Here is a 23,197-nt window from a genome sequence, read left to right on the forward strand (position 1 = left end):
ACAAGAGGACCACAGAAGAAATGGAGTAGCCTTCATAATTAATAGTAAAGTGGCTAAAGCAGTGCTTGGATACAACCCAAAAAAACGACAGAATGATCTCAATTCGAATTCAGGGCAAGCCATCTAACATCACAGTGATCCAAATATACGCCCCAACCACAAATGCTGAAGAAGCTGAAGTAGAGCAGTTCTATGAGGATCTGCAGCACCTACTGGGCAACACGCCTAAAAGAGATGTTATTTTCATCACGGGAGACTGGAATGCTAAGGTGGGCAGTCAAATGACACCTGGAATTATAGGTAAGCATGGCCTGGGAGAACAAAACAAAGCAGGACATAGGCTGATAGAATTTTGCCAAGACAACTCACTCTGCATAACAAACACTCTCCTCCAACAACCGAAGAGACGGCTTTATACGTGGACTTCACCAGATGGACAACACCGAAATCAGATTGACTACATCCTTTGCAGCCAAAGGTGGCGGACATCTATACAGTCGGTAAAAACAAGACCTGGAGCTGATTGTAGTTCTGATCACGAACTTCTTATTGCACAATTTAGGATCAGACTAAAAAGATTAGGGAAGACCCACAGATCAGCTAGATATGAGCTCACTAATATCCCTAAGGAATATGTGGTGGAGGTGAAGAATTGATTTAAGGGACTGGACTTAGTAGATAGGGTCCCAAAAGAACTCTGGACAGAAGTTCACAACATTGTTCAGGAGGCAGCAACAAAATACATCCCAAAGAAAGAGAAAACCAAGAAGGCAAAATGGCTATCTGCTGAGACACTAGAAGTAGCCCAAGAAAGAAGGAAAGCAAAAGGCAACAGCGATAGGGGGAGATATGCCCAATTACATGCAAAATTCCAGAGGTTAGCCAGAAGAGATAAGGAATTATTTTTAAACAAGCAATGCGCGGAAGTGGAAGAAGACAATAGAATAGGAAGGACAAGAGACCTCTTCCAGAAAATTAGAAACAGCGGAGGTAAATTCCAGGCAAAAATGGGCATGATCAAAAACAAAGATGGCAAGGACCTAACAGAAGAAGAAGAGATCAAGAAAAGGTGGCAAGAACATACAGAAGACCTGTATAGGAAGGATAACAATATTGGGGATAGCTTTGATGGTGTGGTCAGTGAGCTAGAGCCAGACATCCTGAAGAGTGAGGCTGAATGGGCCTTAAGAAGCATTGGTAATAACAAGGCAGCAGGAGACGACGACATCCCAGCTGAACTGTTCAAAATCTTGCAAGATGATGCTGTCAAGGTAATGCATGCTATATGCCAGCAAATTTGGAAAACACAGGAATGGCCATCAGATTGGAAAAAATCAACTTATATCCCCATACCAAAAAAGGGAAACACTAAAGGATGTTCAAACTATCGAACAGTGGCACTCATTTCACATGCCAGTAAGGTAATGCTCAAGATCCTGCAAGGTAGACTTCAGCAATTCATGGAGCGAGAATTGCCAGATGTACAAGCTGGGATTAGAAAAGGCAGAGGAAGTAGGGACCAAATTGCCAATATCCGATGGATAATGGAAAAAGCCAGGGAGTTTCAGAAAAACATCTATTTCTGTTTTATTGACTATTCTAAAGCCTTTGACTGTGTGGACCATAACAAATTGTGGCAAGTTCTTAGTGGTATGGGGATACCAAGTCATCTTGTCTGCCTCCTGAGGAATCTGTATAACGACCAAGTAGCAACAGTATGAACAGACCACGGAACAACGGACTGGTTCAAGATTGGGAAAGGAGTACGGCAGGGCTGTATACTCTCACCCTACCTACTCAACTTGTACGCAGAACACATCATGCAACATGCTGGGCTTGAGGAATCCAAGGCTGGAGTTAAAATGCCTGGAAGAAACATTAACAATCTCAGATATGATACCACTTTGATGGCTGAAAGCGAAGAGGAACTGAGGAGCCTTATGATGAAGGTGAAAGAAGAAAGTGCAAAAGCTGGCTTGCAGCTAAACCTCAAAAAAACCAAGATTATGGCAACCAGCTTGATTGATAACTGGCAAATAGAGGGAGAAAATGTAGAAGCAGTGAAAGACTTTGTATTTCTAGGTGCAAAGATTACTGCAGATGCTGACTGCAGTCAGGAAATCAGAAGACGCTTAATCCTTGAGAGAAGAGCAATGACAAATCTCGATAAAATAGTTAAGAGCAGAGACATCACACTGACAACAAAGGTCCGCATTGTTAAAGCAATGGTGTTCCCCATAGTAACATAAGGCTGCGAGAGCTGGACCATAAGGAAGGCTGAGAGAAGGAAGATCGATGCTTTGGAACTGTGGTGTTGGAGAAGAATTCTGAGAGTGCCTTGGACTGCAAGAAGATCAAACCAGTCCATCCTCCAGGAAATAAAGCCAGACTGCTCACTTGAGGGAATGATATTAAAGGCAAAACTGAAATACTTTGGCCACATCATGAGAAGACAGGACAGCCTGGAGAAGGTGCTGATGCTAGGGAGAGTGGAAGGCAAAAGGAAGAGGGGCCGACCAAGGGCAAGATGGATAGATGATATTCTAGAGGTGACGGACTCATCCCTGGGGGAGCCGGGGGTGTTGACGACTGACAGGAAGCTCTGGCGTGGGCTGTCCATGAAGTCATGAAGAGTCGGAAGTGACTAAACGAATAAACAACAATACCCAGAAGGCAACTGAGAAAAGTAGATCACTGTATTGCTTGGTCTAGTCTTCTAGTGCACAGCAAGAGAGAAAGCTAAAAAGCATCAGTGCCTGGGAAGGAAATACAAGGGTCATGAATCTCCACTTCCTCAACTAGCCTTTCTCCTTTTCTTTTCCTTCACAGTGCTAGTAAATTAAATGCATTACTTTTTTTGTTATGAATTGACAGATACTTTATTCAAACAGAAGCTACTGAACACAGTTTATTGCACTTTGGATAGTTCCCCAATACATTACTTTTCAGAAGTTTGGGGATAATAACAGCTGGAATTCATAGCCAGCAGGAAATTCTGGGACTTGTAGTCCCAATGCATCCGAAGGTACTCCAGTGGGAAAAGCTACTCTATATCATCCTTTGGAATCAAGACCAGGACACAAAGATTTAAATTAGTGTCAGGCGCAGAAATTATCCTGCATTTTTTTCCCCTGCAATTCTCATTCAGTTGAAAGAAAGAGCATTTCTTTCTCTCGGTCTCTGAGTGAGATGGGCGGTGAATAAATTTGAGCCTTAAATAAATATAAATAAAAAACATATATAAAAAAATATTTGCTTTAGAAGTTTTCTCAAAAGAGGAGAGAATTTTGGAGAAATTTTCATGGCTGACGTTCTTGTTACCGTATAGCCAAGTGATGTGTATTAACATCCTCTCCTTCATTGGATTATCATCCCTGCAGTATTCTGCAGCATCCCTGCTTCTTATGCTTCAAACTGTAGACATTGTGGTAGGACAGCCATGGTAGCCAAAAATCCAAAGGAGTCTGGTTGCATCTTTTCAGACGAACATATTTTATTAAAAGAGTTAAGCTTTAATCAGCTACAATTCATGAAATTTTATGTTCTTTAATAAAATATGCTAGTCTGAAAAGGTGCTATCAGACTCATAAAGGGTTTCATGCTTTAAACAAATCCCAAAGAGATCATGAAGAAGTTCCTAACATTGAGCTTTTTTCCCAATATAATGCTACTCTTACTTCTGAGTGGGAACCCTGCCCATCAGAAATTATTGGAGAATTTCCCCTTCCCTTAATAAATTTGGAGAAATCCACCCAATTGCTCCAGCCCCAAATTTGGTGGAGAATTTTGAAAAGTAGTTTTGTGTCCAGCTCTAATCCCAATCCAGACCTGTACTCGAACTTTTCAAGATTAACCAGGTAGTCTTTGATGTTTAGGAAGCAGTTGAAATGTCTGGGAAAAAGGAGGCAGACTCCACTAATGTGATGTATATTTATATGTCTCTGTTTCTGCTGTTAATGCAATGGAATTCATTGTTGTGATTTGATCCTGAATCATGTGCTGAGTGAACTGCTATGTAAATTGAATAAATATACAAAGTAACTAAATAATGGTTCTTGGCACCTTCATGAAATCTGATGGCTGACAATGTGATTTATATAGTGATTTTTGTATTTTGGGTCACCTACGATCATACCTTCAGAAAAATTGTATGCTGTTGTTGCAATTGTCTATGTCTATGTCTATGTCTGTGTCTATGCCTATGCCTATGCCTATGCCTATGCCTATGCCTATGCCTATGCCTATATCCAGGTAGTCCTCATTTAGAAATTGCCTCATATAGTGACCATTCACAAATATGGTAATAAACGATAGTAAGTTGGTTAACTATAGTAACTGGGACCAGAATTTACATTACTAAACAATGAGGTCATAAAGTCTGACATCATGTGACCGCATCTCTTAGCAACAGCAATCCCAGCACTCTCCATTGCCATCATTAAGTGAGGATCGTGGGTCATTAAGCAAGTCTGAGGCAGCTTGCAAGCAGGCTAGCAGGCAGGTAAGATGCAGCACAAGTGCAGCGGGGGTGGGGGTGGCTGCTACTGGGCAGGGGAATGAAGCTTTTACTTATGAAGCTTTTAAGAACTTGGCTCTTCCAATGTGCTTTTGGGGACTAAGGTGAGAATGGGAGAAGTACCTGAGCATGGGATGAATCTAGTGTCATGTTCACTGTTTCAATGTGCACTATATACACTGTGTACATCGTAACGTTGCACATGCCATGGTGCTGACGCGCGTTTCTGTTTGGGAGGGAGCTGCTGTGAAAGCTTGTGCCAAGCTCTGTATGTTCATTTCAATGGAATGTGTTTGAGTTATGTGCTCTGCTTAAGGACCTTTCCCGCAGACCATCAGAAGCCGTTAGGAGCACCTGGGATTGTGAGCTTGGGAAGATTCTACGGGGGGAGGGATCTCATTTGTACCGAGGGTTTTTAGTTTGCATTTGGCATGCTTTTTCCATTTTCAGCTTTCTTTGTGATCCTGCATACTATTCTTTAATAAATCAGATATCTTTGAATTCCTGCTCATGAGTCTGATAGTGTTTTAGAATAGGCATTCATTACATAAAGCTGAGAATCACCAAAGTTGTACCGTTAGCTCCTACCAAGATCAGTTTCTTGTGAGGGAAAATAGTTAACGATGGCCGAGTCCAAGCTCACGACTGGGGGACTTGAGGAGCCGGCTAGCTTGATGCCCGAGTCGACGGTCAAGAGCGGAGAACTGAGCCTCACCCCAGAACCTTCAGATTTCCGGCAGGATTCAAGTTTCAACCCTGAGGTGGAGGAATCAAACGATGGGGGAGAACTAGAGCAACTGGCACCCAGCGAATTGCCTGCAGAGTTGATCACCTGAGATGCAATGGGAGAACCCCAGTTAGGGACGTCCCAGGCGTCCTGGAAACATCGGTTCCCGCTGACCCCAGACGTAGAATCTACCACGGTATCAACGGAGAGACAGCCTAACACGCGAGGGAGGGAAGAATCTCAAACCCCTGAAAGGCTAAGAGTGGTGGAGGCCAAAATAGAATCAATGGAGTACCTGTCTCTATCATTGGGGGGGGGGGCAGGGGAGGCACGACAGAGGTCCCAGCTTCACGCAAGCATCCCTGATCCTCCCACCCAGATTGCTGGTGGAGCGGGGCCAGAGATGACTCCGGGATGAATCTCTACCCTGCAGAGCGACAACTACCGTAACCTGGGGCCCAAACACTAAAGCAGCCTCCGGTTCCGCTCCAACAGGAGTGAGGGTGAAAGACTTTTCTGTCAAGTTTGATGGGGATCCAACCAAGTTATCTTTCTTTCTAACCAATGCTAAAAGTTACATGAGGCAGTTTGGACCATACTCCCTTCCGAAGAGGCTAAGATAACTGCCATTGCCACCAAGTTGAAGGGTCGAGCGGCTGACTGGTATGTTCAATTAAGTGAGGCTGACTTCCCTGAACTTGAGTATTTCGAGGACTTTATGGGGGCGTTAAAGCTGCATTTTGAGGATCCTCTGGCCAAGGCAAGAGCTAAGAAGGCACTGAAGGATCTTACCCAGGGCCAGCTGTCTGTAGCTGATTATGCCCTGGAGTTTAAGGCTTTAGCTGGGAGAATCCCCGACTGGTCTCAGTTAACCTTAATAGAACGGTTTAAAGAAGGACTCAACTGGGACGTCCTACGATGGGCGTTGTGTAGAGATGACCCAGAGTCATTGTACGAATGGATCTGTCTGGCCAGACAGGCTGAGCACACCCAGCATACCTTCATGCAAACCAGACGACCTGAAAAACAACCAGCCACCATGAGGGGACCCCGAAGTGTCGCAACTGCTGCCGGCCAGGTTATAGAGCCTGGGAAGAGGAGAGAGATCGGCGCTATGCGAGGGGTCAGTGTCTCCGATGCGGAAAGGAAGGGCATCAAGCAGCTGGTTGCCCAAAAGCCAAGGCTGGAGTTCGAGTGGGCAAGCTGCCGGCCAAATCGCACCCCACCCCCACGGCGGATGACAGCAGCCAAGGGGGCAGCCGACGCTGAGGAAGTATTCTACTTCTCGGGAGAGGCTGAAGATGACTCTAAGGAGCCAGCGGGAAATGCCAGCCACCTGCCATGAAGAGCGCCTGCGGGCAGGTGGAGGAGGATGGGTGCGAGGATGCTATGGTGAGTGCTGACTGTCCCACTTTAGCAGTAAAAGTGAAATTGGGCTCCCACACAAAGACTACAGAGGTCTGGGCTTTAGTTGACTCTGGGTGTTCCAGGTGTCTAATTCACCCTGATCTGGTTGCTGCTTTGGACCTGCCTAGCTTCCCCCTCCAGCAGCCTTTGATCTTCACACAGTTGGATGGTTCAATGGCGGGGGGGGGGGCGGCAACCCATTTCACTGGAACTGTCACAATGCAAATGGGCAGCCATGGTGAGACTTTAAAATTTGTAGTGGCACCTGTTGGCAATCCCTTGGTAATTCTGGGGATCCCCTGGTTGACCTATTGAAGCCCATATATAAACTGGGAACACAGAACTGTGACTTTTAAGGATAGGTTTTACCAAGCTCCTACAGCGGAGAGAGTTTCACGTGCGGGAGTTGGAAGGGCTGCAATTGCCATGCCGCGCCCTAGCTTGGCACATTTAGAAGGCTTGCCCGATTGATACCAAGACTTTGCAGACGTGTTTGGGGAAATGGAAGCAGATCAGCTACCCCCCCATCGGAAAACTGACTGTGCAATAGAGTTGGTTCCCAACGCTCAATTGCCCAAGCCAAAAATTTATCCGATGACTCAGAAGGAGCTTGAGGCATTACGGGACTTTATTGACAAAAATCTGTCAAGGGGGTTTATTGAACCTGCAAATTCCCCAGTTGGGGCCCCTGTGCTATTCCGGGAAAAGAAAGATGGCACGCTTCGACTCTGTACTGACTATTGGGGGTTAAATTCCATCTCAATTTGCAACAAGTACCCTCTTCCGCTCATGAAGGACATGTTAGCTCACTTGTCTAAGGCCAAGATTTTCTCCAAGCTCGATCTTCATGAAGCCTATTTCCACATCCGCATACAAGCTGGAGATGAGTGGAAAACCACTTTTAATTGTCCACTGGGTTCATTTCAGTACAAAGTCCTCCCTTTTGGGTTGGCAGGGGCGCCTGGAGTCTTCATGCAATTGATTAATGAAGTATTACATGATCATTTGTTTAAAGGGGTCCTGGTTTATTTAGACGATGTTCTCATTTACACTGAAACCGAGGAGGAACACGAACGCCTCCTCAAACAGGTGTTAAGCAAGCTTAGAGATGCCAAACTTTATGCCAAGCTTTCCAAATGTGAGTTTCACAAGACCCAACTTGACTATCTGGGTTATAGAGTGTCTGACAAGGGCATTGAAATGGACCCTGCAAAAATTCAGGCGATTTTAAGTTGGGAACGTCCCCGCACCCGGAAGCAATTACAAAGTTTCCTAGGGTTCACTAATTACTATCGGCAATTTATCCAGGGGTTCGCTGAGATTGCTTTGCCCCTCACTGATTTACTCCATACCAAGGGCTTGGGGGAGACACGCAAAGTAAAAAACCCTGGGGCAGTGCTGAATTGGACACCTGAATGCCAGGCAGCATTTGAGAAGTTAAAAACCCTCTTCACTGCTGAGCCTATTCTACAGCACCCCGATCCTGAACGCCCCTTTGTGGTCCAAGTTGATGCTTCTGACTCCTCAGTGGGGGCTATATTGTTACAGAGAGATTCTGAAAATCAGTTAAAACCCTGCGCTTATTTGTCCAGAAAATGTTCTGAAACCAAACGCTGGTGGCATGTTTGGGAAAAGGAGCCTTTTGCTGTAAAAGCCGCTTTGGAAGCCTGGTGTCACCTCCTGGAAGGCGCTAAATGCCCTTTCGAAGTTTGGACCAATCACAGGAATTTGGAAGCCCTCCCCACCCCCCGGCGTCTCAGTCCGAAACAAATTTGCTGGGCTCAATTTTTCAGTCGCTTTAACTTCCAGTTAAAATTTATTACGAGAAAGAAAAACTTTCTGGTCGATGCTTTGTCACGTGTACCTCAGGACCTTGACCACGTGGCAGATGTGGTTGGGACTGTTCTCACTGAACCACAACTGGGCTTAGTTGCTGTCACCCAGAGCCAGACCCGTGCGCAGGCATCCCCGCCCCCAGCCCAGTCTGGGAAGCGGAAAGCGCAAGTTCCTTGCCAATTACAGAAAGACTTTCTCCAGGCACTGAAATCTGACACTTGGTTGCTAGCTAATAAAGACACAGTTTCTTTTGAAAAATGGTCTGGCATGGGTGCAACACCGCGTTTATGTACCTGAAACTTTACGACCTGACATTTTACAGCATTCCCATGATGATAAACTTGCTGGGCATTTTGGTTTTGTTAAAACATTGCATTTGGTTCATCAATTCTGGTGGCCCGCCTTGAGACGCGATGTAAAAGACTATGTGGCTTCCTGTCCTGTTTGTGCAATGTCAAAGCGAAAAGGGGGGAAACCGCAGGGGCTTCTGCAGCCTGTGGCCAGCCCGTCCCATCCCTGGGATGAGATTTTTATGGATTTTATTGTGGATCTTCCTCCCAGTCAGAAGAAAACTGTCATTTGGGTTGTAAAAGATTTTTTCTCCAAACAAGCCCATTTCATTCCGTGTGCTTCCATCCCATTGGCTGTGCAATTGGCCTGCCTATTTCTCATCCACATTTACCATCTCCAAGGTAGCCCCTCCCGTTTGGTCAGTGACCGCGGGACACAGTTTACTTCCCAGTTTTGGAAATCATTTTTAAAATTGATTGGCGCCAAACAGGCGCTGTCCACCTCGTCCCATCCTGAGACTGACGGACCTACTGAGATTTTGAACTCTGCCCTTGAACAATTTCTTAGAGCATACATTAACTATCATGACAATTGGGTGGAGTTGCTGCCTTTTGCTGAAGTGGCTTACAACAATGCTGTCCATGAGAGTACTGGGCAAACCCCTTTTCGTGTGATTTCTGGTCATGACTTTGTTCCCATCCCTGAACTGCCACAACCCCCTCCCCAAACATGTTCTGCCTCTGACTGGGCTGTTAAGCTTGTTGATTCCTGGCCGGTGATTCAACAGGCTTTGGCTGATGCCCAGGCTGCTTACAAGTTTCAAGCCAATAAGCATCGTTCTTTGCAACACGATTTCAAGATTGGGGATCAAGTGTATCTACCTACCAAATTCATCAAGTCCCCACAGCCCTCTAAAAAACTTGCTCCCAAGTTCATTGGTCCTTTCCCTATTGTTGGTCTTATCAATCCAGTTACTGTTAAGTTGGATCTGCCTCACAATTTGAAATGCTTGCACCATGTTTTCCTTTGCAGCTTGCTCAAGCCTGTCCACCACTCTTCCCGCTGGCATCCCCAACCTCCTCCTCCTGCTCCAATCATGATTGACGGCCAACAGCACTTTGAGGTCAGGGAGGTCGTTGATTCTCGCAAGCTTTGCGGCACCCTCCAGTATCTGGTCCGATGGAAACACTTTCCTCATCCTGAATGGGAGTCTGCTCGCCACATTAATGCTCCTGATTTAATTCGCCGTTTCCACTTGGCATACCCTTTAAAGCCTGCTGCTTATTGTTTTTTTTTCTTTTGGGGGGGCAGTATGTCATGTTCACTGTTTCAATGTGCACTGTACATCGTAACATTTCACATGCCATGGCGCTGACACGCGTTTCTGTTTGGGAGGGAGCTGCTGTGAATCCTTGTACCAAGCTCTGTATCTATGTTCATTTCAATGGAATGTGTTTGGGTTATGTGCTCTGTTCAAGGACTTTTCCCGCAGACCATCAGAAGCCATTAGGAGCACCTGGGATTGTGAGCTTGGGAAGATTCTACGGGGGGAGGGATCTCATTTGTACCGAGGGTTTTTTAGTTTGCATTTGGTGCGCTTTTATCATTCTCAGCTTTCTTTGTGATCCTGCATACTATTCTTTAATAAATCAGATATCTTTCCATTCCTGCTCATGAGTCTGAGAGTGTTTTAGAATAGGCATTCATTACATCTAGCTGTTTTGATGATATAAGGAGCTGTAATTTTATGATTGTAATATGATTTATCCTGATGTATTTATATTTTGGTATATTAATTTAGTGCATTTGCTGATTACTACAACGTGTTTTATTATAGCCACTGGCCAATCAACAAATACAATAAAATCCACAAGAAGATAAAATTTCGGTTAAATAAAATTAGCCTGAAACAATCACTTTGCTGTAATGTTATGTATTGGATGTATCTGTTGTAAGCTGCTAAGGGTCAGATGACTGAAGTAGCATAAAAGCATTCACAATGAATGAATAAATGAGACATATATTTCAGCTTCCATAATCACTACTTGGTTTTGTCAATGAACACATTCAACACATCTGGAGTGCAACAGGTTTCATAGCCTTTGGAGAACCATAGAGGTGTTCCTTTGTTAAGTCATTAGCTTCTCTGTAGACTATTCTATTCCTCTTCTATTTGCTGAGGACTCCAGTAACAGGATTAGACCTGCTGTTTGATGCCTTGGGAATCCTGGAAAGTTAAAGAACTGGTAACATTCCTTCAATTTATCTTGGCTGCTTCTGTAAGACTGATATTGGTATTAATTTAATTGGTATGCAGCTTGTGATTGAATTCATACCTTAAAGTATGAATCACAAAATACCTATAGCCACCAACAGGTAATATGCAGCCAATAAGGTTAGTAACCGGTGATAGCTCTTTCTTCCATGAGTTGTCCCAGTCTTCTTTCAAATCTATCTAAACTGGTAGCCATCATCATATCTGATTACAGCAGTTTCCATAGCTCAATTACTGTTACCTGGTATCAATATATTGCCATCAGTGTTGCCCTGAGAAGGACAACAGGATTCAGTTCAGGGGAATAATAGAAGGGCGTAATGGGCAGAAGGAAGAACCTTGAGGAACAGAAGGGAGAACTGCTACCAAGACAATGGTCAGATAAAAGAAACCTGAGTCTGGTATAGAATGGTAACCTGAGAAAATGACTCAGACAAGACCTTCCCTAGTTCTTATGAAGATAAAGGGAATGGGGCGGGGGTGAGGGGAAGAGAGCACATTCAGACTTGCAAGATTCTGTTACCATAACTTTATAATAAAAGTAGTATTGTCTGGTTTCCTAAGTTAGTCTACTTTGACAGGCTGATAAAGGGAGAAGGGGAAGCAGAAGTAAAATAGGGAAGCTTACTAAATCTAAAACTTAGGTTTAGTAATAATACGCAGGAAAATTAAGGGTTGTGTCAAAGGAGTCATGGGAAAGATGGGGCTTGAATATGAGAGAGGCATCACAAATGTTTTGGGTAAAGTTCTAAACATAGTGAAGAAAAAGAGAGGAAGGAGGAGATCAGATAGGGAGACTTCTTAGGATATCAGAACATGGTTTATTCATCTATGGATTAATTAGGCCAATTCATTCTTTCTCAGGTTTACTTACCAAATACAGTAAGTGAAAGGAGCAGATTTTTTCTGAGTGAAAGCCAGAGTCGTACAAAGATGTGCTTCCGTTGAAGTTCCACTGGACTCATATGGCTTTCATGCATTCGTACTTCTACCTGCTTTGGCATGTTGTTGGCACTAGAAGAAAAATAAAATTAAGATATTGTAATGTGAAAACCTGCAAGATATTCTACTGAGAATAAATGGAAAAGTTGATTTATCCTGTTGTACAATAGGAGATCTCACTATTACTGGCAAGGTCTGAAATTACAATTGGTGGTCCCCTCCTTCAAGAACAATAGGGAAGTTGTAGTAGTATAGCAGTAGTATAGATAACATGCCTAGCAAAACTAGATTCCATACAGTAATAAACAGGTTGATCCTACTCACACACTTAACAACCTTGTCATCTAAAACAAGAAATCAGCAGAATATAATGAAAGGAAAAAGAAATGAAGAAATTAGAGATGACTATAATGTGATGAAATTAAGTGCAAATTGAAATATGACTGGAAATGCCACTTGAAAAGCTAGAATCATAGAGTTGGAAAGGGCCATATAGGCTGTTGAGCCCAATGCTCTGATCAATGCTGGAATCCAAATTAAAATATCCCAGAGAGATAGATGTCAAATCTCTGCTTGTTATCAGATCTCTACAGGAAATATATATAGGGCACGATTATGCACCTTCTTTACTGTGGTGAGGAGAGAATATAGTTTTAAAACAACAACAACACAACAACAGAGAAAAATGCAAAGACTGGTGCAGGCCACAATGCTTCTCTTTCTTGGTTTTCCCACCTTCCTAACAGTTTTAATTTAGCTATATACTGAAGGTAAAATCTTCCTGCATGAGGGATTCAGAGGCTGGCCCTAAAGTAACACTTTAGCCACTTCCTTGACAATCTGATCTGCATCCTTCTTTTTTCCTTCTCTCTCTTCTCTTGGTTTGAATGCCATCTGCTTCATAACAGCTGTTGTCCTAAAACAGTAAAAGGGCAAAAACTCATTAATGAGCTTCAAAACTTTTTAATGAGCCTCAAAATTGAAACTGAATTTGCATGCCAGACATTCCACTTCAAGTCAGGTCCAGCTCCAACATTTTGCTCCCTACAGGTGAAGTCACAAATGGTGCCCCCTTCATTCCCCAAGTCAAGGGACACATTTTTCCCGGCCAACCAAGACATTCTGGTGCCTAAAGCAGGAAAGGGAGCTTCTCTCCCATCCCAATACTATAAACATAAAAACTACAAGCAAATTAGCTAAACGTTTGCTGTCCTTTCATGACACTGAAGCAGCCACTTCATTCTGCCTAATGCTATGGCCAGCATTCTTTCATGTGATAATGCCAGTATTAATTTCATTAGAGGTATCTGTAAATCAAGTTTTTCTTATTAACCGCACTTGTATAAAAATGTCTTTTCATTTTTAAATTTTATTTTACAAGTACAATTAACAGACAAAAATAAAAAATACAGTAATGATTATACATATGGTAGTAATAAAAAGAATAGAAAAGAAAATGATCCATATAAGAAGTCCCAATGAGGAATATTAATATGAAGCAAACTCAGCCTTTTCACATGAAAGCTAGACTCCGCCCCCAGAATGCAATGCTCCATCTTCTGTTTTCTCCAATATAAGGACATCTCAAAGATCAACAGAGAGCCCATCTCTTGAATATACTCTTTAACATCTACTTTCTTCCACTTATATAAAATAACTTGTGGCGGTAAGAGCGGCGAAACGGCAGTATTTCTCCGCTCTTATTGCATCCACAGATTGCCGTCCGATGGCCCTGTTTAAGATCACACGTACCCTTTTGGGGAAGGTGGGCCCAGTGACCCACCTACAGGGCTGTGCGGAAGAGTTTTCTGAGCATCTGCAGGATAAAATCACTTGGATGATGCTGATGATACCCAGTTATACATCTCTATCCCGGGTGAGGTAAGTGATGCAGTGACTGTCCTTTCTCGGTGCCTGGGGGCTGTGGGGGTCTGGATGGGGAACAACAGGCTTCAACTGAACCCTGGCAAGACGGAGTGGCTGTGGGTTGATGGGGCTTCATCTTCCAGGAAACTGTCATCTTTAGTTCTGGATGGAGTGGCACTGCCCCAGACAGACTCAGTGCATAATCTGGGGGTTCTCCTGGACTCACAACTCCTGCTCGAAGAGCAGGTGGCAGTCGTGGCCAGAAGGGCCTTTGCGCAACTTCAGGTTGTGCACCAGTTACGCCCGTTCCTGGATCGTGAAGCCCGCCGAACAGTCACTCACGCCCTGGTTATCTCCCATATAGACTACTGCAATGCGCTTTACATGGGGCTACCCCTGAAGAGTATCCGGAAGCTTCAGCTGGTCCAAAATGCAGCCGTGTGGGCTATTTTTGGTGCACCTAGGTGGGCACATATAACACCGTTGCTGCGCGAGCTGCACTGGGTGCCAGTTTGCTTCTGGGTCCAATTCAATGTGTTGGTTATTATCTTTAAAGCCCTACATGGCATGGGGCCAGGTTACCTGAGGGACCGTCTCATCCCCATTACATCAACCCGTCCCACCCGATCATCCAGACCCCGTCCATAAGAGAATTTCATCTGGCGGGGTCCAGGAAGTGGGCCTTCTCTGTGGTGGCCCCCGCTCTTTGGAATATCTTGCCCCCGAAGGTGAGACAGGCCCCTTCGCTCCTGACCTTCCAGAAGGCCCTGAAGACCTGGTTTTGCCATCTCGCCTGGGGCGGGAAAGTGAATAACCATTCTTGGGGATGACTTGTGCCCTAGAGTCGCTCCCACCAGCCTGGATTTTACATTTCTCTTGGATTTTATTTATTTATTGTGTTTTATCATAATTGTTTTATGTGATTTTAATGTTTATGTTTTATGTGGGATTTTATTGTAAACCGCCCAGAGTCCCTCTTCTGGGGGAGATGGGCGGTGGCTAAATTTGAGTAATAAATAAATAAGTAAATAAATTTTCTTAGCTGATCTCCAGGGCTTGGAAGAACCAGAGTTATTAAAGTTATATATAGAAGTTATTAAATATTTCCTGTTAATGGTTTCTCTGCACCCAGTATCCGAGATATTTTTTCTAGTAGGAGTGACTTGTTTTTACAGGATTTATAGCCTCTGTGTGTATGTGGTGTGGGTATTAAAAATATTTATTTATTTATTTTTATCCCGCCTTTATTTTATTATTTTTATAAATAACTCAAGGCAGCGAACATACCAAATACTCCTTCCTCCTCCTATTTTCCCCACAACACAACCCTGTGAGGTGAGTTGGGCTGAGAGAGAGTGACTGGCCCAAATATGCCCTATAGAGCTTCATAACATGAAAGAGAGCCCAGAAACATTGATATTGACACCAAATTTCTTAGAGAACTACAAACTATTTCATTATAGAATAACCACCAGTCCAAATTTGGACATGCTGACTATGTTTAAAGTAAGCAAACTAAAACCAAATCATAGCTACAGTTTAAGATATATCCCTTAACCACACTCTGAGCTGAGTTTGGATGACACATGAAGCCAATTACAAGATGGCTTAATATGTCATGAGAATCAGCTCAGTGTGTTTCACACATAAATCTCTGTGCTTTGTGACTGTATCACTTAGTGACAGAAATTCCAGTCCCAATTACTGTCATCAAGTGAGGACTACCCGTATGAGAGAGCAGAGCAGAGCTGAGCAGGAGACAAGCCATCAGTTTCCCATCAAGTATATGAAGGTCAAGGAACTATGCATTTTAACAAAACATTTCTCAGCATCTAAGAGTGATGCATCTCTGAGAAGCCTGGACTGAGAAGACAAACTAAATAATATTTTGCATTAGTTAGCTCTCTCACTCATCAGTACTTCGGCTTAAAAGACATCTGCTGCCAGAGCAGCAAACTTTGCTGCAACCCTAGTTAGCTCTCACCTATTATGCAGATGTAGCAATACTGCCAACAGTATCATTCTCTTTTAAAATGTCCAAAATAAGCCGTAACTAATGAATGTAACAGAAAGTCTAATATATCCTTCATGAAAAAAGTGGACATTTAGTTTTTATGTTACTAGGACTGAGGTTCTTTGATGAAGTGATTGCTGGCACTGAAGATCCAAAAGGCTAAGAAGCACTCGCCTGGCTTCTTCCTGCAACACAGAAATTGTACCCTCCTGCTTCCCTTACTCGGTGGAGAGATGCAGGCATAGTTACCATCCGTGGGCCTCACTGCTGTAATTTAGGGGCAAGGCAATGGATCGCTCCTAAGAGACCCCAAATTCCACGTCTGAGCCCGTAAAACCATTATATAACAGTTAAAGTGTTTGGGTTTTGTTTTTCATCCAATCAGCTTACGAGGACGTAAGTACCTTAATTTCTTTTTCCGTTGTCCTTTTGTCCTCTCCTCTGTGCTTGCATCACCAAGATCTGATGAAAAGAGAGGAAGACAAAAGAGAGATCTAACTCATGCTCTCAGTGACGGGTGAGATAGGAAAATAATTTGCCTTCAAACAACTGATCCCACAAAGACCAGAGCACTGTGCGTAGGGTTTACCTTAATCCTGGGAAAGTCCAACTTTCTAGTTTAGGGAGTTTATTATTAAGGAATTGATAGCATACATTTACTATTTTTGAAATTGAAAAATTAGCTTCTCTCCAGAAATTTATAAAGTAAAATGATTTAAATGTTAGACTCTCTCTGCCAGCAAAATCTGTATTTTGCATTTTGTATAGTCCATTCATCCTTTTCCTACGGTCCTCTTTTTCCAAGATAAAGCCAACGCTTTGGAAAAAAATAACCCTCTTTCTATCTGAAGCTACAATATTGGTATTTATTATGTATAAACTGCACAAGGCTCACGGCTTGCAGCTATCTATGAAGAATCTATATTAAGACCATGATTTGCTGGATGGTTGATAGAGAACGACAGTGGATGCACTCCTGGGTATTTAGGCTGTAGCAGTGTGCCTTGAGAGACTAAGCAGACCTCTTTCCTGCAAAAATAGCCAGTATACCTTTGGGGAAAAAGGATCTGAACTGCAACATTTGATGGTTCATAATTAAAACCGCATTAATTTGCTTTCATAATTTGTTTCTTAGCATCCTTTCCCTTCCCCCCCCCAGAAAACTCTTTCTTTGATGCAGAACTTAGGGATATCTGATGAATTGTTATTGCTATTCACCCTGAATCTGAAACAAAACCAGAAATCCCTAAGTTCAACCACAATAAGTAGTCCTCAACTTATGACCACAATTGGGACCAGAATTTCTGTCGCTAAGCAATGCAGTTGTAAAGTGTGATGTCACATGACCACATCACTCAGTGACAGCAACCTTGTGCAGTCACAGTTGCTGTCATAACTCCAAGACATGCGGGTTATTAGGCAGGTAGAGGTGGGAGTCCCACTTAAGAAGCATGGGGGTGCCATGGAGGGATGGGAGAGGCCTGGGAGGGCTGGCACAGGCTGCTCTTGAGTTAGGGGAGGAGGGTGCTGTGGTGTGGCGCAAGCTCAGGAAAGCCAGGGAAAGAATACGCTGCAGCTCAGGGCCTTCTTGGTGCACCGCAGCTCTGGGGCTGCAAAAAGCATCTGAGCTGTAGCACAGTGTGAACCCCTTCATAGTGCGAAGCCCAGCCCCAGCCTGGCCCAGCAGCGTGGTGCAAAGCCACCATCCCCCGGAAGCCCCAGCAGCGCAGCACAAAGCCAAAGTACCAGCCGCCCCAGCCCAGTCACCCTTGCCACCCTGCACTCCAAGGCCTTGCCGCCCTGCGCTCTGCCACCCCAGCTAACCTTTGCCATCTTCTTGCTCCTACTGCTAACAAGGCATGCCTGCCCTGGCCCTTCATGAGGCAGCTGCTGGCCATGTGAGGCCATCTTCCCCAGGTCTCGCAAGGCAACCACCGTGCCTCGTGAAGGGCCAGGCCATGCATTCTTGGTCAGCAGCAGAAGCAAGAAGAGAGTGAAGGTCAGCTGGGGCGGCAGGGGCTGCAGAGTGCAGGGGGCCAAAAGGACATAGATGGTGGGAAGATAGGTGGAGATAGGTGGGTGGGGGAGCTGAGGTGCCCCTGAGGTTGTAAGTGCAGGCGGGCTGCCCAGCACCCAAATTTTGATCGCGTGCCTGCAGGGATGCTGCAATGGCTGTAACTTCAGCGACTAGTCATAAGTCCCTTCAGTCAACGCCACTGTAACTTCGAACAGTCGCTGAACAAATGGTCGTAAGTCGAGGACTAACTGTACACACAGTTATGAGAAAGATGAAAATCACTGTTATGGTTTGGAAAATATCAGGTCTACTAGTCCCAGCTTTATACATCTTCTCTCTTCAGATTTCAATTAGTTAGTTTCTCTGTTCCAGAGGCCATGTTTCCTTCTAGATTAGAACTGGCCAACATCGCTTCCACTTGCTCATGACTCCAACTAACGTTACAGAGCACTGTTTGGCCCTATTTTGAATTTTGAGGTTGGAGGTAAAATATTCATTGCAATTTATTGGCTTCAACATATCTGCATATGTTTTGTACAAAAGCAAAAACAAATTAAATTTGATCCTGCAAGGAAGAAGGCAAAGGAAGAAAAGAGTGTGCAGGCCCACAATACTTATTTAATCTTCTAAACCCTTTTTGTTTACATCAAGAACAAACTGAACAAACCTAGTTTGGTTCCCTAATAGTTTCTTAATTCACAAAAAGGGAATAAAGAAAAGCAATGAGAAAGCAGTCTGTGGATTTGTGCCTGGTTTTTCCCTGACAGAAGAAATAGGGGAAACCAGAATTTCATCCTGTTCCTACTGAAGGGTGGGGAGGGAGGAATGCAGTAAATGTAAAACTGTAAAACCAGCATTCCCTTAAAAGGATCTGGCAAGATGGCTGATGTTCAGGAGTGGGGAAAAGGAGGGGTGAATTAAAATTTCCCTCCTGTGGGAAATAGCACATTCCCAAACTCTGCAGAATGACAGCATTTCCAGCTGAAAACTGATTTCAGAGTAGAAGTAAAGTAAATCAACTCAGTTTTTGAAGGGAAACAATAGCATAAAACTGCAAGAGTGGAGCTAATCCAGTACTGGCACAAGCAGCTTTTATTTATGCTGAACTTGCACAAAAAAAGAATGAAAACCAGGAGTTCTTAAAAAAAAAATCCAGACTCAGTATGAGTAACACGTGAAAGCTCAAAAATAATATGAATTACCCTAGTTTGCTGATAGGGTAGCTAATTTTTAATTTGTTCACACCTTTTCTGTAGTAGATCTACTCTCATTTGTACTCATCTCTTCTGGGTGAGGCCGGAGTACAAAGGGCACACCCTCAGTGCCACACATAAGAAGATCAGCTACCCAATTATTGACTGACTGGGTGAATCCAAAATGTTTTGCCTATTTTTGTTTTTGTTTTAGGGAAGGAAAGGAGGGATTCTAAGGGCCAAAATGTTAGCCTTAAATCTTACAGAGGTTGTAGCCACCCCTTGAAATCCCCGTGTTCCTTCCTAAAATAACCGAAAATGGATCCTGCCTGGGTCCTTGCCCCCCCCCCCCACAACATCTGGATGCAGCCTTCATGCTTGCACCCAACCTTGTACATCTCTCAGGCCAACGTTACACTCTGAGGTCATTCATAGCAGAGTTCTTACACATTTATTTTTGCTGCTGCAGCAAGTAAAGCATATCTTTAATCCCCTGAAAAATGAGAAAGTGGCTGATTTCAGACTTTGGGATTTGCTCTTCTTTTCTAAACCTAAACTCAGAGCCCATCAGCTGGAACCAATCATACAAAACGCTGACGGGTGGCAGCAATAATCCCATATAATAGAAGCCATGGGCTTCCCGTCACATTACTTGCTCCATCTTTTAAGCCATGCAATCGGAGTGATAAATTATTTTGAAAAGGAAAAAAAAAGTGAAAAAGCATGACTGTTGGATTAAAATGTAATTACTACATACAAAAGGCTGTCTAAAACATGAGTTTGAATTTGAAAGAGATGTTCTGTGCTCTCAAGACCATGAAAGGCAACTTTCTATACTCACTGAGAAACATGGTAGCCATGCCACATCTAAAATGTTGTGTTACCATAGCTGGAGGGAAGCTTTACCCTACATGTTTATGTACAGTACCTGGTTTTTAGGCTGTAACAAAATAAAACCAATAGGTATTTATCAAAAGCTTTGGTATCTTAATACAATGGGCCTGCTCTACAACTTTTCAAGCCTGTAACTATTTACTTGTTTATTTGAGTACACTTAGCTTATTCCCCCCCCCCCCCCAAATTTGTAAAGTACATCACTGGCACTGCTGGGGGGGTGGGGGGGGGAGACGGTGCAATCTGGAAACCTCACCATCAGATCACCAAAACTCTCTTTTTATTTTTAAATAAAAGATTGGAAGAGTTTGAGAGCACAACAGAAGGAAGCTGTGGTCACATCCAACATCTTTATTTCTCCAGAGGGCATCATTTAAGCAGGCCAATCTAGAGAAAACAAGGTAACTGTAGCTTTGTTCTACGATATATCCAAATGTTTCTGAAAGTTAAGAAAGAAGAAAAAGGTGGCTGGTATAGTAAGAAGTGAACGAACAGAGGAAAAGAAATAAAGAGAAAGGTGGCCTATTCATTTCCATCCCCAATTCAGTACATGAAGTGTTAGCATGTTGGAGCCTGGGACCGTGTTCTAATGGCTGGGACCTAAATGCTCAAAAGACTGCTTCTTCCCATATAAGCCTGCTTAAGTTTTGAATTCCTCTGCTGCTCTTTTAAGTGTTCTTATTTACATGTGCTAAAAACCTACTGAAGAAAACAATACCTTGTGGTCTAGCATAGGTCAAGGTCTCCAAAACCAGGGACTGCCAAAAGAAAAGTGGCAATTACTACCAAATCCTTTCTCCTCTCCCATCTCCCCACTTCACAGAAAGTGAAACACTCTAATTAGACATAGTCTCATCATCACTTGACAAAGCACCAGAATCCAGAGTTCTCAAGTTCTACAATTTAACTTGTTTTGCAAGTTTGGGAATTTCCTGCCTTGTTTTTCGCTCAAGCAGTTTCGATTTTTACTTAGAAAAGGAAATTTTAATTTTCTAGATTTCAGTTTCTACCATGAAGTGAAATAAATATATATATATGTATATGTATGTATGTATGTATGTATGTATACATGTTTACACACATACATGTATGAATGCCTTAAGCACATCTCAACCAACTAGTAAAGTTGCAGAATGTCTTTTCAAAAGGAAAAGCAATCAAACCAAAGAACAAGAAAAGATGAAAATTCTTGTTGCATCTATTTTATAAAAACGCAACCTTTACTAATTGTGCATTATTGCAGAGATGCACAAACTTAGAGCACATGTAGCTCCTCCTCCACCACCACCACCTTAGAGGTGGTACCCAGGGACTTCCCATGGTGAAATTCCAATTGTATATTTTTAATATGACAAAAGGAGAAAATTATTTATCTACGAATGATGAGGGGCTATATCAGATTTTTTAGTTTGATTTATGTTTAAATATAAATGAAGTGAAGTCAAAATTAGTTTTTATCCAGATCCATCCACTATTTTTTTTATGTAGCCCTTAACCAGCTCATGAAAAGGCTCCCCCAAAAGCTGCTCATCTCTGCCCTACTGGAGAAGCTCCCTCTATTCTACAGCCATAGTTGTTCACCCTACTGAAGAGGAAATAAATGTCAAGAGAAAGGGACAGCTCTGTTCCCTTCTCACCTGTTGTTTCGTAAGGGACTCCCTTTCTTCCTAGACCCTGTCCATTTCCCTCAGTCAAAGGTAGACTTATGATAATGACAAAAGTTGCCAAGAAAATGTTTCTTCTTGAAATCCACTGTATTTGATCTACTAAGTAAGAAAAGGAAACTGTCATGAGCACTGATGGTGAGCAGGAAGGGGCCCCTATCCAGGGGGGAAAACGCATGCGTAGTACTGAGGAGTTAAGCAGCCATTCAAAGAGACACAGATCAGACCCGCCTTAACCTTTGGGGTTTATCTGTCTGGGTTTTTCCCACGCTTCTTCAGTTTGTTAGGATTTTCTGTCTAATGTAGCAGTAATAAACACTAGGGACCTACTCCTCGTCTCAGCGTGGTTCCTGACTGTAAGGACGGAAACATACCGAAACCTACAGTTCTCAAATATTAATCAAAACTATTGGTTTTATTTCTTGCCTTCTCTGATGAGTATTTAAGGATGGCTACAGATCTTTTAAAAGCTCACCAAAAAAAAAAAGGATCTGCAGAGTTGAAAAAAATCAGTACAAAGTAATGCTAAAATTAATTAACAGGCAAAACATATTCATCTTTACACATTTTCTGATGTCCAAGACGATGGGGAACAGAGTGCATGCCATAGTCTGGGAGTAATGCATGAGAAGGTCTTCTCCCTCCTGCCAGAAAGAAAGGTCTTTGACAAGATCTGTATCTGAATTATGAATACAGTTTACTGAATCAAATAAACTATGGGAAATTAAATAGGTGAATTAACATAGCCACTCCAGATTGTTACAGGGTGCTCCAGTTGGGACTCCAGACATTCAAATATTTCTTCAGATACTGAAAGAGAAGTAAATGGTTCAAAACAAAATTTAATTCAATTTCTTTGTCTTGCCAAACAAAATTAATATGGGAAACAACGTCTGCCCGAAGGGAAGCCATCATGGCACATGTCAACATATATATGCTTTATTTTGAGCACCACATTTCCAGCTGATCCTATTAATTTCTTCCTGAAAAGATGCCTGTCCTTTTATTTATTTATTTACTTGCATTGCTTATAATCCATCCCAATTCCAGAGGATTCTAAACAGTGTGCAGCAATACACAAAATAAAAATGCATAATCAAAAAACTATTTAAATATAGAGGATGCATTCCCCCACTCAGGACCACTAGATGCCAAAGACTTGCTTAAACAATACAGCCTTGGTTTGCTTAAAGAACAAAGTGAGAGCTGCATGTACTTCCAAGGAAAGAGTTGTATAAAGTGGAGGCTGCCACTGAAATGGCTTGTCACCTATTTCATACACCACAAACCTCCACCTGCTGGGGGAGCGTGGTCCTCTCCAGAGTAACTAGTGCAATCAAAGTTATTGGTTGTGATGGTTGCCTTATTCCCAAAGAAACACAGACTCATTAGTCAGGGCTAAGGATTTCTGGTTTATTGGGAATAGAATGCATACATGGAAAAAGACGGGAATGAGCACATGGCGTGCGAGGTAGCCGGTAAATATTCGCGGTGCGGACCTGACCCTTCCCCACCCCCTATTGTCCCAAAGTCCTGATCCGGAGTCTTGATGGGC

General features: G+C 43.1%; 1 protein-coding gene across 1 annotated transcript in view; it reads right to left on the reverse strand.

Moving 5' to 3' along the window:
* Nucleotides 1–12,062, reverse strand: part of SLC1A2 (solute carrier family 1 member 2) — a 40,390-nt gene extending 28,328 nt beyond the window's left edge. Inside the window, exon 1 of the mRNA XM_063293239.1 lies at nt 11,927–12,062. Coding sequence (XP_063149309.1) covers nt 11,927–12,056 — 130 coding nt within the window. The 5' untranslated portion in view covers nt 12,057–12,062. The remainder of the gene's footprint in view (nt 1–11,926) is intronic.
* Between the last annotated feature and the right edge of the window lie 11,135 nt (nt 12,063–23,197).

The sequence above is a fragment of the Candoia aspera genome, chromosome 1 (genome assembly GCF_035149785.1).
Source record: "Candoia aspera isolate rCanAsp1 chromosome 1, rCanAsp1.hap2, whole genome shotgun sequence".
In the NCBI taxonomy this organism is placed as follows: domain Eukaryota; kingdom Metazoa; phylum Chordata; class Lepidosauria; order Squamata; family Boidae; genus Candoia; species Candoia aspera.